The following is a 16570-nucleotide window of genomic DNA, read 5'->3' as shown; positions in this document are numbered from 1 at the left end:
GAGGTAGACAATATCAATCTGAAATACCTTACTACTTTACACTCACATTTATAGTTTAAAAGTGTTATGCTGTGATCTCTATTACTGGTGGCTTTGATACAAATTAACACAGGTAATTATTTCTTTGAAGCCTAAAACCTACTGCTTTGGAAAACTGAGGTAGAAAAGAATCAAGCTAAGTTCACATTTCATCTCTGGTCATTCTTAAGGCCACACTCTTAATTTGAAAATCTTCTCCAGAAATATATCAACTACTCTTATATTTTCTATATTAGATTAGTAAACTGTTTCCATATTTTTTCTTTCATTTATTCAAACATATGCAGAGTACTTATTATGTGCCAGATATTCCATAGGTGTTGATACAGTGATAAGGCAAAGTTACTGTCTTTAAAGTTACACAGCAGGAATATAATTTATGTAACTGCTACATAAATAAAATTTCATGAATAATTTTCATATGCCTTTCTATTAGTAGAGCTGAACTGAGGGAAAATGGGAAATATACACAATAAAGTACATGAGAACTACCACTTCAAAAAAGTCATAAATAATATATGATTTGGGAAATGAAATATCTATTCACTCCTCCATATACAGTTACCCAATATAACTAATTTGGCTATTATCAGTACAAGAGTAAACTTAGAAATAATATATTAAGTTTGGTGGAGGGAAATATTTCAGAATTCCATGCTACACTGTGACTAAAGACTCCAGCTCTGACTTTGGCTGATCCACTGGTAGGCCATCTCCTTGGACCAAGTGAAGCATGGAGAATGGGAGAGAACCAGAGAAAAAAGGGAGTGAACTCCAGTGACCTGTGGCTACAATAGCTGCTGCCTGGTGAAACAGAAGAGGTCAAGAGGGAGTGGGTTAAAACCCAAGAAAGCAGCTGTTCATTGATTATACAGTTCCAGCCCCTATTGTATCTCTTTAAATGGCAGCCTCCTCATAAACTGCATGGTAGAAGGTTTAGAAAGCCAAAGACGAACCATCGTCTTCATTATAGGTCTCAAACTACAGATTCTGTCCAGGCCTGATACAAGATCTCAGGAAAGTTTTATATTTCCTTTATTTGTTTTACTTAATTAACAGCAGTCTTCAAATTTATCCATACTTTTCTTTCCTCTCTCTTAACCATGCTTTCAATGTTACAACTATACTTTCTTAAAAGAATGAGATAGTAAGCAAAGTAGAGGAACTGTTAAGTAACACCAGATCAAGGTATTTAAAAACTGGGATTCATGTTTTCCCCTTCATATGCCATCATAAATTATACCACTTACTGCACTGTCCATTGTTTCATACCAATAACTGGAAAATTAAAATAATGTCATGATAAAGAGTTTAGTTACCAGTCTTAGTACAATTGAGACAAAAATAAAATTCATTAAGCCTGCTTAAAGCAGTGAATTTTCAACCGCCCAATTTCATACTTACTGGGCATGGAATTGAGAAGGTAAAATTAAACTGTGTACTCAATTTGATAACTATTAAAGAATATGTGTAACATACTGGAAATATATTACCACTAATACTGATTAAAGCACAAGGTACAATTAAGAATTTTATTTTTTAAGGAAATGGGAATAAAAGACATCGTATAACTGTCCAACTTTCTCATATGAATCCATTGGACTCTTTTAAACATTTTCTAGGAATTCTTAATGTATGAAAAGGAATCACCTGCACATAAAGAGGTTCTAGTGTCTATAGGTCCAATGCCACTTAGCACCCTGAGAGTCTAAGTGAAATTAATCTATTCCACTTTTTCCTTCCTACTGTAATATGATTTGTATCTATCAAAAAATTTTTTTGGAATGATACTCCTCGTTGGATAAATTATAAAACATGGCATAATGATTCTGAAAAGCAAAAGATCTGTTTTCCCAACACTTAACAAAAAAGAATTGCATTTAAATTAAAATGCAAATCCGTCAATTAGTTTGACTATTTAATATTGTTAATATTTAAGAGCAAAATATGGAAAATAATGGCTTTGCTCTAGGAACACTTGCAAACTACTAAGTAAGCAATCAAGAGTAACAAATACAGAAATATAAAGTCGTAGCATTAAATGTAAACTAAGTCATCTAATACTTTTACATATATTCATCTCCCTTGGTATTAAGCTATGCTTTTTAAAATCTTACCCTTCTTTTGCTATTTTCAATGTAATCTACCATAGAGTGCTAGAAATACAGTAGCACTGAGTAAACATCAATTTTTTTGAATGACTGAAAATATACCTGCCTCTGTGTTCTGGTTGCTGGGGCTACTTTATACTTCACCCCACTGATTACAAGTTTTGCCTTGCTGTTACAGATTTTCAGACTGAATGTTTGCAATTCCAACAGTGTCTACCTTTTCTGTTTGCTTCCTCTTCAAAACCATTAAAAAGAATTACCTAGTTTTTACTGCTTGGGAGAAGAGTAGTAGTATGAAAGGTCATAATGTTCATTTACTCATATCCCTTTTATCTACTCTCTAAATCTATCTTTTCTTATTGTACATTTCTAACTAAGCTATGGCTATATTATGGGTTTTGTGTTTTACAGGTAGGGTAATAACACAGTTTATAGTCCAAACTGGGACATTTCTTAAAAGAAAAGGAAGCACTATTAACAAGCATAAACCAGCACTGTAGAAGACAAATTATGGCATATGGTCACCCTACTTATAGGCAGTGTAACAAAATAAAAATTATAGTACAAATTGAAAGTTAAGCATTCCACCAGTTAAAATTTGTCCTGACTTTCCCTCTTAATAACTATGATACTTCTAAACGAGACAATAAGGAATCCAACTATGCTCAATACACTATGGCATGATATCTACTTTATGAAATCTCAGAATCATTATTATGTGTATAACATAAATAGTTAAAATCTACATAATACTATCTTTAACCATGACAATTACTGTGGCAATATTTTGACACTTTCATATCAAAATGTCATGACAAAGAATGAGTTATATTTATTAAAATGCAAGTGAGTTAAGAAAAAATGGCAAAGAAAACGTAAGTACCATCACTCTCCAACACTCTACATAAAATTAGTAAATATTTTCTAAGGTTCAAGATCAAGAAACCAAGTTACCTTGACTAAGAAACATGTCACTAACTAACAGAAAATCTACACTTTGAGTGTAATCAATGATTTTAAAAATTAAATAAAAAAATTATGGACCAGAAAGACTTATCTACAAATGAGGGGGAATAAGAGTAAAGCTTTCAAGTAAAGTATTTCTTTTGGAGAAGTACTAAAAATGAGATTTTTATTAGAAAAGTGATTCTCCTGGGGATAAGAAGGAGGTGATGATTTAAAGTTGCAGCATAAACCACACAATTTACTTTTCAACCCACCCAGTTATGTGTGTGTGTGTGTGTGTGTATGTATACACACACATCTTCTGTTCTTTGACTTTGGCCAATTGCTAGTATCCTTCCATCTCCTAATTTAGTTAATGTTGTTGTATTAGCATTTAAAAATAAATTCAATTAAATTCCTATTTAGGTGATTCAAGATAATAAAAATTTACTCTATAGACTTACAAGGATAAAATAATACACGTGTTGTAGTCACTTGGGTAGAACTCCTGATCTGAAATTTCCAAAAGATACTATCCCGTCTTAACCTTTTCACTTGCTATCATGCTTCTCCTAAGAGTGTTGTTACTCTAAAACCTCTGAATAACATCCTCTTAATCTATATCCAATTAATCATTATCCTTCTGAACTCTTACATTAATTGTAGCTTCCTTCTTGTTCCTGTTATATGTAAACATTCCCTGAAGTTCCATAATTAAAGTTTCTCTCTTCCTTCTCTTTCTACTCTACCATCTTCCTCAAGACTGATTCAAGTGATGTTCTGTATACCCAGGTGATACCATGTAGTTCCAACAATCAAAATAACCCCCAAATGCAGATACTTCTATATCTATTTTCTGATTTAAAATTTTTTTTAACTTTAGACTCACATTTTCAACAATATGCAAGATAATAATAATCAACCTATGCTGTTGAATTCATTAATTTTACAAATATTTATTGGGGGTCTTTTATGTGTTGGCACTATGCTAGGAGCTAAGTTACCCAGAAGGCAGATACGGATCTTATCTTCATAGAGTTTACAATGTAGTCGAAGAGGAAAGACAAACTACAAACAGAATAAGGAAAATACAATTTGTTACAGCAGGGGTTTTCAAACTTTTTGATCTCAGAATCCCTCTGTATTCTCAAAAATTACTGAAGACCCCAAAGAACTGGAATTCTACCTGAATAAAAGGAAGATCAGTATTATTGAGTCACATAGTTAAAAAGAAGAGGTACTGAGGAAATGAGGGATACAAAGGTTGATAATGAAGGATTTTTTTGTTAGGAAGCTGGGATTTTATCTCAAGAGCAGAAGAAAACCCCTGAACAGTTTTAGGAAAGAGAGGTGCGTTATCAGATTTATGTTTCAGAAAATTCTTGGGTTGAACTGTGGAGAATGGATTGGAATAAGGCTGGAAATAGGTCTATTGCAATTGTCCTGGTAAGAGATGAGGATAGAGCAAAGTACACAGACTGAAGTGATACTGAGAACTTGGTGATAATAGAACTTGGTGATTAACTAGATGTAAGAAGTTAGATAGGGAAGAAGTCAACAATAAATCTTAAAGTTTCTAGCTTGGGCATACAGATGCATTTCATGAAACAGGGAATATTGGAAGAGGAACAGATTGGATGATTCAGAGAGTAGAAAGGGGAGAATATTAGCTTGCTCATGACACAAGATTATCTCATAGGCATAAACAAAAAAGATGTCTAGTAGGCGCTAAGATATATGAAGGTCAGAGTCTGAACTGGAGAAACAGATGTGGTATCATCAGCATTCACATGGTAACCAAAACTATGGAAGTAAATTAAGCTGCCATGAGAGGATATGAGAATGAGAAGTAGAAAGCCCAGGATCAGCATTTAAAAGGCAAAGAAAGGGGATATACTGCTGTTAAGAAAGGACAAGTAAATGGACTGATAAACAAACATGTCCTTCTAGTACATGTATTAAGATGAAGACATTTATTTTTTTTAATGATAACATTACAGTGATAAGGAGAAGAATATGAAAGACGTTGACTGTTAACAACTACTAAATTACCTTTCAGACTCAGGAAACAGGTAATAACACATGCCTCCGCCATCCCCATAAAATGAGTAACATTCACTGATAGTTGTTTCAGGAAGAGTCTTATTAAGCTTTAGGTAATTCATTAGAAAATAGTAATGTTAGTTAAAACACCAAAGATTCTCTTTCCTAAATTATCTTTCTATAATTTCACATAAATCTAATTAACTTTATATTTTTATTAGATCAAATCAGATTCAATTCCAGTTACTAAAACAATAAACAATTTGCTTTTGACAGTAAATCTTTAATTTACTATCTGTTGAGGACATAGTAGGCAGAACTACAATTAAAATCTTATAAACTGAGGTTAACAGAATTTTTTGGAATGTTTAAAATCCTGCCAAGGAAGCATATTTAAGAATCCCTCCAAACAGAATTTTTCAGAGAAAATATTTTGTGGTCATCATTTCCCTTAACATAGTCAGATTATAGAGGTCTGGATCATAGTATTCTTTTCATGACAATTTGCCAATTGTGCTGTTGTTACCAAAATGATCTTCTGAACCTATATAATCATTATTACTTTCATTCTCAACTCCCAGAACTTTCAGTCATTATCTGAAAGCTCAGAGCTTTGAGGTTTTATATAATTCTTCCTACCTTTTAAAATAGTTAGATTATATAGCATTATTGTATTTTTATAAAGAAAAGAAGACTCAGGAATGTTAGATATTTCCCCAAGGTTATTCTCTGAGCCAGTGCTAAAATTAGGAAAGAACTATCTTTTTAGAAAGAAGCAACTGATAGGCATGTATTATTAGCATTCAGTTTATTCATAACCTTTAACATATACATTTTAAATTAAGAAAAACTAAGGAGGAAAACTTTACGTATTGGAATTGCTATTGATACACACTGTTTCTGTAGAAATAGTTTTTAAAAATTACAATATACAAGACTTTAAATGGGACAATATCTTGATAACATTACTAAAACTCCAGATTTGATGTCTGTGATCATAATTTTTTCCTATTAATGTTTCAGTGATGTAAGTGAAGAATTTTAATTACTTTCAGGTTAAATTTATATTTGTGTATACATCTCTTTTTTGTGTGTATCACTTGATTAATACATAATGCATTTCAAACTAAAAGCAAAAAACTTGAAAATCACTACTGAAACACATATTTCTGATTTATATACTGAATTATGTTCAAAAGACATTTAACTTCCTCCTTTACTACTGTAACATCTTTTACTTACTAGGATAACTTTCAACATTAAAAGCCAATGAAAGTACAAAGAATGCTGAAAATGAATAGAATTCAACTGCTAACTAAAACTTTAAAAAAGAAAGAAAATTAAAAATGGTATTTAAAAAACCACTAATTATTAAAAACCAAACTCTCAAAACCAGCAATAATAAGTCTAATCAGGTCCTCTTTATTAGATATTACCTATTAATTATATGTTGCATTCTCTCTCCACCACAAACCTTTTAAGAATATGTCTAATATCTTACATCCTAAGGCAGAATGGAGGTAAGCCCTATATTAAGACTCTTGGATTGGCAGTGATCATCTATTAGTCTTTCCTTTTACTCAGTGCTACCTCTTCCTTCCCCTTTCTCTACCAATTAAGTAAATCTCAAGTAGATGATTAGAAAAACATGATTCTACTGTCCTAAATATGTCCTTCCTTCTTTCATTTCCTTCCATCCATCCATCTGGCTGTTCTTCTACCCATGAAGCATGTGTTAAAGACCCGACTCCAGTAACTATAAATATCAAATAATATTCTAAGTACTAAAGAGCTCATACAAATTGATACACTTAATATTACAATACTTAAGTGACTGAATGACATAAACAGACAATTCTCAAAACAAGGCAATAATGAAATAAGTCTATTCAAAGCCTTGTTTTAGCTGCTAAGAAACTTAATATTGTGGTCCTATTTATAACAATGATAATGGCATAAATGGCAAATGAGTTTCTTCTCTTATACTAACTGATTAACTATTAATGTTTCCCTAGAGTACTGTTAAAAGGATTCTGAGGTCAAGTCCAGGCTCTGTAGGAAAGATCCAATGACCAACTACCTATGTTTATCATGGATTTTAGAAAGTATTATGAAAGCATGTATGCCATGTTTCTACTATGGCAAGTATTAGAACATCACAAATGAATTGTATTTTTCTGACTTCATATGATTTTCCTCTCTTTTAATATTTAGATTGGGAAATGGGAAGACCGGTTCAGCATCTTAAAATATATTCTACTCACCTCAAAGAATGAATTAAGAAGTGTGCCCTCTGATTCTATATTCTGGAACAGATTGTAGAGTACTGGCATCATTTTTTCCTTAAATGGTAGATTCCACCTGTATAACCAAATGGGCTTGATGCTTTCTGTTTTGGAAGACTATTCATTATTGACGTAACTTCTTTAATAAAAACAGACCTATTAAGATTTTTTATTTCTCCTGTATGAGTTTTGGTAGATTGTGCCTTTATAGGAATTGGTCCATTTCATCTAACTTATCAAATTTTGGGGCATAGAGTAATTCATAATATTCCTATATTATTCTTTTACTGTCCACAGGATCAGCAGTGATGGCCCTTCTTTCATTTCTAGTATTAGTAATTTGTTTCTTTCTTTTTTTCTTGGTTAGCTTAGTCAGAGGTTTATCAATTTTATTGATCTTCAAAGAAAAACGTATCTTCAAATAGAATGATATCTATAAACAAAGAGTAAACATCTAACCTTTTAACTATTTTATCTACCTTTTGGAAAGTGTGTATGTATAAGAGAGATTCTCTTTGGGAAAACTGAGTATTATTTTGTATCAGGGTCACTTTATACTCAGGTATATATGCATACAGTGGTAGATATTTATAATAAAGTATAATGCAGAATGAGTGTTTAAATAGCATGGGAAGAACAGTTTACAGAAAAAATTTTATGCTACACGGTCTCCATTGTGTAAGAAAACAATGCCTATTTTAAAAACTGCAATGAAATGTACCTAAATGTAACTAGGGCTGAGTAATCATTTTTCTACATCTATAATCTTCTCCACATCCAAAATTTTCACACTGTGATCTTATTTCATTTGTAGTTAGAAAAATATACAATACTGATTTTAGTCCATGATAAGTATTATAACAGAGGTATAAAAAGTTTTGATATTGGTACCAGAGTATCAATTCTTTTGAGAAGTCCAAGTTAAGTTCTGAAAGGGAAAATGCTTCAAATATAGCCTCCTATAATACTGCAGTAATTTATCAGAAAGAGAATCTACTACACTTGCAACTGCCAAAAAGAACATACCTGCACGAGAGATGCACAAAGGCCAGGTGGTAGGCAAAAACTGATGCAGACTTAAAATCTGCCTGAATTTTAAATGCTCCCCCAAATCAACACATATCCACTGGCAGAAGGTGGAAGCCTTATTGGCTGGAGAGGTGTCTGAGCACAACTTCTTACCCATCTTTGACCACTAATCTATGCAGATACAAGTGCAAACCCTAGGAAGCCAGCCTAAAAGAAAATAAATACAACAGTAATGTACAAACTACCAGGGGAATAGATCCCACAGACTAAGCACAGGCAAATTACTAAAAAAAATAACACTACTACCACCACTACTACCCTCCTTGGGGAAAAAATCCAGAACAAGAGTTTCTACAATATATTATCAAAAAGACATTGGCCAGTTTTCAATAAAAAATTGTAAGACATACTGAGAAAAATCAGAAAGTGTGGTCCATATGCAAGAAAAAAAGCAGTAAACAGAAGAAGACTCTGATTGAACCCAAATCTTGAATTGAGCAAAGACTTCAAATCAGCTATTACAAAAATGTTCCAAGAATTAAAAGAAATCATGTTTAAAGAATTAAAGGAAAATATGATGACAATGATTCAACAAACAAGGTAATCTCAACAATGAAACAGACTATAAAAAAGAACTGTACAGAAATTCTAGGGTTGATATTTTCCATATGTACCTGTTTTTGATAGCACTGTAACTATATACTTTCTTATACTGGTCAGTATTTTAAAAACATTTAAGAATGTTCGTAACACCTGAGCTATAAGGTGTTTAGTTAATCATTATGCTCTGTCAGCTTTGTAGTAATCTTTGAATAAAGGTAGAGATCTTTTTCTACAAAACTAATCAAAGGTATGTTAATTTTTAAATGAAATTGCTTATAGCTAACTAGATAATATTTTAACATGGTGTAAAGTCAAAGTAACCAAAGGTAATGTTATGCTGATATCTATAGGTTTGAAACTGTTTTAAGAAGTTAATTTTATTTTATTTTCATGGTTAGCTTTCCATGTCTATCAGGAATGTTTCTAGAATTATTAGTTTAACATTTTCCAGAGATTAACAAAACATTACTCAATTCCACAAATCTATTCTGGTACTAGGGTATATACATAAATTTAATATTATTAATCATTAATTAGATTATAACACACACACCATGGAATACTATTTAGCCATAAAAATGGGAAATTCTATCTTTGCAACAAAGTGGATGAACCTGAGGTCATTACACTAAAGTGAAGAAACCCAGACACAGAAAGACAAATACAGTGTTCATCCTTCTATGTAGTAATGAAAACAACTAAACTCATAGGAACGGAAATCAGCTATGTGATGATTGTCAGAGCTAGGGATTTGGAGGTAGGAGACTAGGTGAAAGGTACTCCCAATTATAAGATAAGTTATGGATGTGTAATGTCCAGCATGATGGCTACAGTTAACAGTGCTGTATTGTTTATTTGAAAATTGCTAAGAGAGTAGATCTTAAAAGTTCTCATCATAAGGAAAAAAAATTTGTAACTAGGTGAGGTGACAGATGGGTAATGGGTAACTCAACTTACCGTGGTAATCATTTCATAATATGTACATATATTAAATCATTACGTTGTATACTTTAAATAATGTTAATCTCAATTATATTTCAATAAAACTGGGGAAATACTTATGTACTTATTAAATAAAATTTGTGCCTATATGCATATATATATATATACACACACATACATATAGCACTAGCAGTACTATATTTTTATATTGATAATAAAATAATAGCAATTGGTTCTATTAATAATCTTCCAACTTATCCTTATTTTTTATTTCTTTATTAGTAGATAGCCACTTTAAATTTAGTTTAACTGAATTTTGCTGTTTTGATTCTCTGTACTACCATAAGAATAATTACTATAGCATTTTATAAATGATTCTTTGTCATTTTTAGTGAGAACAATCTGTTATAGAACTACTGGTTTTCCAGATATCCCTTACACTTTGTGCTAGTTTTCTACCAAATAATATTACAAATCTGCATTTCTCAGCCTAACATATTATCAGAGGAGCAAGCAAACTGTCCACTACTTGGTGCCCACCATTGCACTACTGTACATTATTAGCACAGCTATCCAAGATAATGTTAATACTTTAAGTAGAAAAAGTGTACTTACTCAGTTATAAATTCAGGGTTCGTAAAGCTGAGGTTGGTTAAATGACCTTCAAGTTTAGAAGATTCATGCGTATTTAAGGCTGGAGTGGTCTTAGTGGCGAGTATAGCTCTTTTTTCGTCTTTTTCAAGTGCTTTTCTCTTCCCACCATTTTGGAAATATTCTCTGCATACACTACAAGGCAAATTAAAGTTATATTTTAAAACAATGGGTATGAATATAAAATAAAATAGGAAAATATTAGCATTTATTAATCAAAATGGAAAACTTTCTAATTATAGATTCCTATTTTTTAAAATGTCACATAGAAATAAGTTTGAGCACCTGTAGCGCTTTCAAAGTTTTTAAAATTACCATACAACAAAACATGATCATAGATTATGTTTAATAAATTAAAAGTATTTTTTTAGAAGTACAAATGTGCCTGTATGTTTTTCTGAACTTTATTCTTAGCAAAAACATAAGTTCCTTCAGAAAACCTTAGATAACACTGCTATTTGGTGACGGTATCCAAAAAGAACAGAAATACCAATTAATTCTGAGCCAGATTTGCTGTTAGTAGACAGTTGTTTTTCAGGTCAACTCTTGGTTTACAAAACCAAAGTCACAAAATCAGGTTGCCATCATATTAAGAATCATGTTATTTGCTCTGAAAGAAGGGCGCGAAAATCTAGTTCAGGTAAAAATGTTATCAAATTATAAAGGTAAACATTCAGAGAGAACAAAGATTTGAACATAATAGTAGTTTTTATCACACATGGAAATTATTCCTGTCCATCAAGAGACATTCCTGTTTGTCCCAATTCTTATAATGTAAATATTAAAATGCAGATTTTTCAAGATGTATTATTTTAAGCTCATATGATTTAGCTGTATTACATTGTTATCCCGAATCAGAAACTGATGACTTGCATAACAATTTTCTTCACACCTAATATAATTTTAGGGTGAATATAGTAGGATACCATGCCTGACTATGTAATAGAATAACAGACATGAACCATAGAATCAACTCAAAACACTTATTAGTTATTAAAGCCAAGAAACTTAAAGGAAAAAAGACTGGTGAGACCTGTCTCTGGCCCTTGAGCTTACAATATGACAGGAGATACATACCTAAACAATTAACTGATATACTTAATCAAAGCTACTTTTAAAGTGAATGTAAATGGAAGCTAAATAAATTTTCTTTCTTTTTGGATTCTTAAAATAAACCAATTATTATTCCATATAGGTCATACTCTGAACAAAGCTAGACCATTTTTCCCCATAGACATTACTTGGTGCAGTTCCAAAAACACATGGCTAGAGAGAAGAACTGAAAAATTAATTTAATACTGGTTTCTGCAAGTAGAATTATGGTCTAAGGGAACAATGCCCCTTTCTCCTCACAGTTACAGGATGCTATTAGTTCAATTTCAGTTTTAAGTATCTATTTAAGACTTCTTTAACTAATCTTACAGAGATTTAATTTTAACTCAAATTACATACAGAAGTTAAAACTCATTCATTATTAATCAAACATTTATTAAGTACCTATCATTGCACCAGGCACAAACTGAGGAAGGCACAGCTGTCCTAAGGACCTCAAACCAGGGAAGGAGACAAATAATTACATAACAATAAAGAAAATACAATTGATAAATATCTACTCCAATCTAAAATCAGTAATATAAGCTGATTTTAGAAAGATGAGCAGGAATAAATCAGGCTAGGAAGAATTTAAGGAGGAAAGTGCTTTCCTGGCAGAGAGAACAGATGAACAAAGACATGGAAGAGAAAAACATTATGGATCCTGTAGAGATGGACATCAGTTTAAGGCATGTGAAATTAAACTGTCAGATAGAAAATGGAGAGATGGACTCACAAGTGAAAAGGCCCTAAGCCCAGCACACATATAGAGAGGAATGATAGCCAGGTGACACTGGAGAAGTAAACAAACCTCAGATCATGCAAGACTGGCAGGCCAATTTACGAATGTGGCCTTTCAAAATCTAATCTAATGACAGAAAGTGGTTCAGTGGCTTCCTTAAGTGGAGGATAGGGCTGACTACAAAGGTGTACACTGGAGCTTTTTAAAGTGATGGAAATGTTCTATATCTTGACAGTGGTGGTGGTGGTGTTTACGTAAGTGTAAACAATCATCAATACTCAGTAAACTGTACAATAGAATGGGTGTATTTTATTGTAAATAAACCTTAGTAAAGTTGATAAAAAATAGTTTTAATCACCTTGAAATTAATACTAAAAATAATACCTCTATCATATAACATTCCTCTAAGGCATGAAACACAAAGGTAAAGCAATTGCTTACCTTTCTATTAGGTGGAACCATATAGAATTGTTGATATTCAATAGCTACTAAGCCACAAAAATCATAATTTTATATGGTTCGATATCATAGTTATCTAGAAACTTGGCAGCAAAATACTTGAAGAGCTAGAATTTCAGATACTCATGGGATAACAACAACCATCTAAATCCCAATTTCTCTACACAACTTCTGAAAAACAGACAAATCATTAGGAAGGACAAATAAAAATACACACAGTTCATACCTATGGTGTAACTAGGAAACAGAGAATAGCATCTAATTTTACATGTAATTGTGAAATAAAAATCTGAGGCCGAATGAGTTGGCTATGGAGCTACCAAAGTATAGAGTCAGATGAAAACTGCGTAAGAGAGGAAGCTATGATGAGGTCTTAGAGGTGGCAAAAAGCAGGTAATATTATTTCTCCACCAAGAGGGAGTTCAACCCTAAGTGGAGAAATCTTAAGAAGAGATTTGGGATGCAGTGAATCAAAGCATTAGCCACTGGAAGGCCAAAAGGAAAGAGTTTGGAAAGTATATGGGAAGGGCTGTCACCAAAGGTGAGTGCCTTGAGGAGACATTGTTTCTGAGGGGGAAAGGAGACATTTGAATAGAGGGGCTATCTCTGGAGGTACACTGATAAAGGGGAAAAAATGAAGCAATTAAGGATAAGGAACATACTGAGATATTATAAGCTAAACCTATTAAAAATCGTAGATCAGCCAAAAAGAGGAAAGCATTTATTAAAGGAATTCCACTTTCATACTTGTAGCAATCTAGCAAGGTTCTCCAGAATTTAGAAATAAAGTAAGCTACCCAAACCCTAACGTACATATCTAGAAATATTCCAACATAACAAAATACATAGAAGAAATGTCCAATGAACACAGCAAACATACAAGTTCCTATTAGAAAGGAAGAGAAAGACAATCAAAGCTTTTCAGTGGATGAAAATTCTCAAAAATAGAAAACAAAAAGCAATAAAAGAGAAGAAAAATTTAACATAACATTTCAATATTAATTATATATAGTTAAGTGAATGTAGACATGTTAAGAACATTTCAAATTTGAAACTAAAAAAACCTGAGAATAAGGAAGAACTAAATGGACAGATAATCTATGAATATGGATAGGAAGACTCAATACTGTCACTATGCTAGCAATTCTTCCCAATCCCAATTTGATTTATACATTCAACACAATCCCAATCAAAATCAGAGCAAATTATTTTATAGATAAAACAAACGAATTCTAAAGTGTATATGGAGAAGCGAAACACCCAGAATAGCCTACACAATATTGAAGAACAAAGTTGCAAGACTGACACTATCTGATTTCAAGACTCAATATAAAGCTATTACTATACTATTACTATTAGAGTAGTAATCAAGACAATGTGTAAAACAGTTGACAAATAGATCAATGGAACAGAATAGAGAGCCCAGATATAGATCTACATAAATATACTCTGTGTCCAACTGATCTTGGACAAAGGAGCAAAGGTAATATAGTGGAGAAAAGAGTCTTTTCAACAAATAAATAGAGCTGGAACAACTGGATAGCCACTTGCCAAAAACTGAACCTAGACACAGACATTACACCCTTCCCAAAAATTAACTCAAAATGGATCACAGACCTAAAGGTAAAACACAAAACTATAAAACTCTTAGAGTTTTATAAATTCCTTAGGAGAAAATCTAGAGATCTTGGGTGTTGCATCTAAAAAGTCATTGCCAAAACCAAGTCACAATCGATAAAAGGAAAAAAAACCTGAGAAGCTGGACTTCATTAAAATTAAAAATTTGTGCCCTGCAAGAGACAATGTCAAGAGAATAAGACAGGCCATGGACTAGGAGAAAATATTTGCAAAAGATGTATCTGATAAAGGATTGTTATCCAAAGTATACAAAGAACTCCTAAAACTCAATTTTAAGAAAAAAACAACCTGACTAAAAATGGGCAAAAGATCTGGACAGAATGCCTCACTGAAGAAGGTATATAGATGTCAAATAGATGTATGCTCCATACCATGTCATTAGGGAAATGCAAATTAAAACAGGAATGAGATACTACTACAAACTACTGGAATGGCCAAAATCCAGAACACTAACACGACCAAATGGTGGTGAAGATGTAGAGCAACAAGAACTCTCATTCACTGCTCTTGGGAATGCAAAATGTACAGTAACTGGTAGACAGTTTGGCAGTTTCTTACAAAACTAAACATACTCTTACCATACAATCGAGCAATTAAACTCTGGTATTTGCCCAGAAGAGCTGAAAATTTACTTATACACAAAAACCTACACATGCATATTTATAGTTTTATTCATAACTGCCAAAATGTGAAGCAACAAAGATATCCTTCAGTAGGTAAATGGATAAACAAACTGTGATACACCCAGACAATGGAATATTATTTACCACTAAAAAGAAATAAGCTACTGAGCCAAGAAAGACATGGTGGAATCTTAAATGCATATTAAGTGAAAGGTATTAATATGAAAAGGCCAAATACTGTGATTACACCTATATACATTCTAGAAGAGGCAGGCCTATAGGGACAGTAAAAAAGTCAGTGGTTGCTGGGGGCCGGAGAGGTCTGGGGGAGGGGAAGAAATGAGTAACTGGAGCACAGAGGATTTTTAGGGCAGTGTAACTATTCTGTATGATAATACAATGATGTTATTATATATTTGCAAAACCCATAAAATATGTAACAACAGAAGTGAACCCTAATGTAAACTATGGCCTTTGGATGATAATGATGTGTCAGTATGGGTTCATCAACTGTAACATATGTACCACTCTGGGTGGATGTTGATAGTGGTGTGACTGTGCGGGGGTGGTGTATAGGGGAGCCACCTGTACTTACTACTCTATTTTGCTGTGAATATAAAACTGTTCTGGAAAAATAAAGACTATCTGAAAGAAAAAAACAAACTCAGAATAGATAATCATGTGCTTCTTGATGTAGTACACTGAGAAAGATACAGTATCACCCATGTAATATTCTTGCTAATAATATGCTTAACTTGAGTCTAATCACAAAGAAACAACCATACAAATCCAAATTCAGAGAGTCCACACAATTTTGATTTTATAAAAATTTCCATGTCATAAAAGACCAAAAAATAATAACAGGCTAGAGAATTTTCCTAGATTAAAGAAGACCAAAGAGGGATAACTAAGTACTATGATGCACACTGAAGCATTCAGGAGCAAGAGTCTTGTGGTTTCTCCAACTGACTTTCAAATGGTAGAGAGTGAAAAGAGAAGGTGGGAGTGGGGTGGGTGGGAGGGTAAATGGGGAAACAAGATATAAAATAAGACTAAAATAGAGCAACATTTTTTTCAAAACCAAAGGAAAGAAAGTGTGAGTCAAGGATTTTATATCTAGCCAAGTTGTGCCTCTTACAACAAAACTATAGAAAACAGCTTTTGGTATGTAAGAACTCATAGAACATCATAGTTGCATCTACTGGAAGATGAACTTGATCTATGAGAAGACTGGGAAATGTTGGTGAAGAGGCTGGTAGTGAATAAAAAGCATGAAATGAATTTAAGAAGGATACTTTATAATGCTGAAGGCCACAATTCCCAATGAAGATATAATAGTTATGAATATTTATGTGCCATTTATCATAG

The 16570-nt window shown here is 32.5% G+C and overlaps 1 protein-coding gene and 1 long non-coding RNA gene across 2 annotated transcripts in view; one reads left to right on the top strand and one right to left on the bottom strand.

Moving 5' to 3' along the window:
* Positions 1-7588, top strand: part of LOC140697368 (uncharacterized) — a 53123-nt gene extending 45535 nt beyond the window's left edge. Inside the window, exon 6 of the long non-coding RNA XR_012074330.1 lies at positions 7353-7588. This is a non-coding gene — a long non-coding RNA (uncharacterized lncRNA). The remainder of the gene's footprint in view (positions 1-7352) is intronic.
* SAMTOR (S-adenosylmethionine sensor upstream of mTORC1) overlaps positions 1-16570 on the bottom strand; it is an 89162-nt gene that overhangs the window by 40942 nt on the left and 31650 nt on the right. The window contains exon 3 of the mRNA XM_072964650.1: positions 10613-10783. Coding sequence (XP_072820751.1) covers positions 10613-10783 — 171 coding nt within the window. The remainder of the gene's footprint in view (positions 1-10612; positions 10784-16570) is intronic.

The sequence above is a fragment of the Vicugna pacos genome, chromosome 7 (genome assembly GCF_048564905.1).
Source record: "Vicugna pacos chromosome 7, VicPac4, whole genome shotgun sequence".
Lineage (NCBI taxonomy): Eukaryota > Metazoa > Chordata > Mammalia > Artiodactyla > Camelidae > Vicugna > Vicugna pacos.
This window is presented reverse-complemented; position numbering and strand designations above follow the sequence as displayed.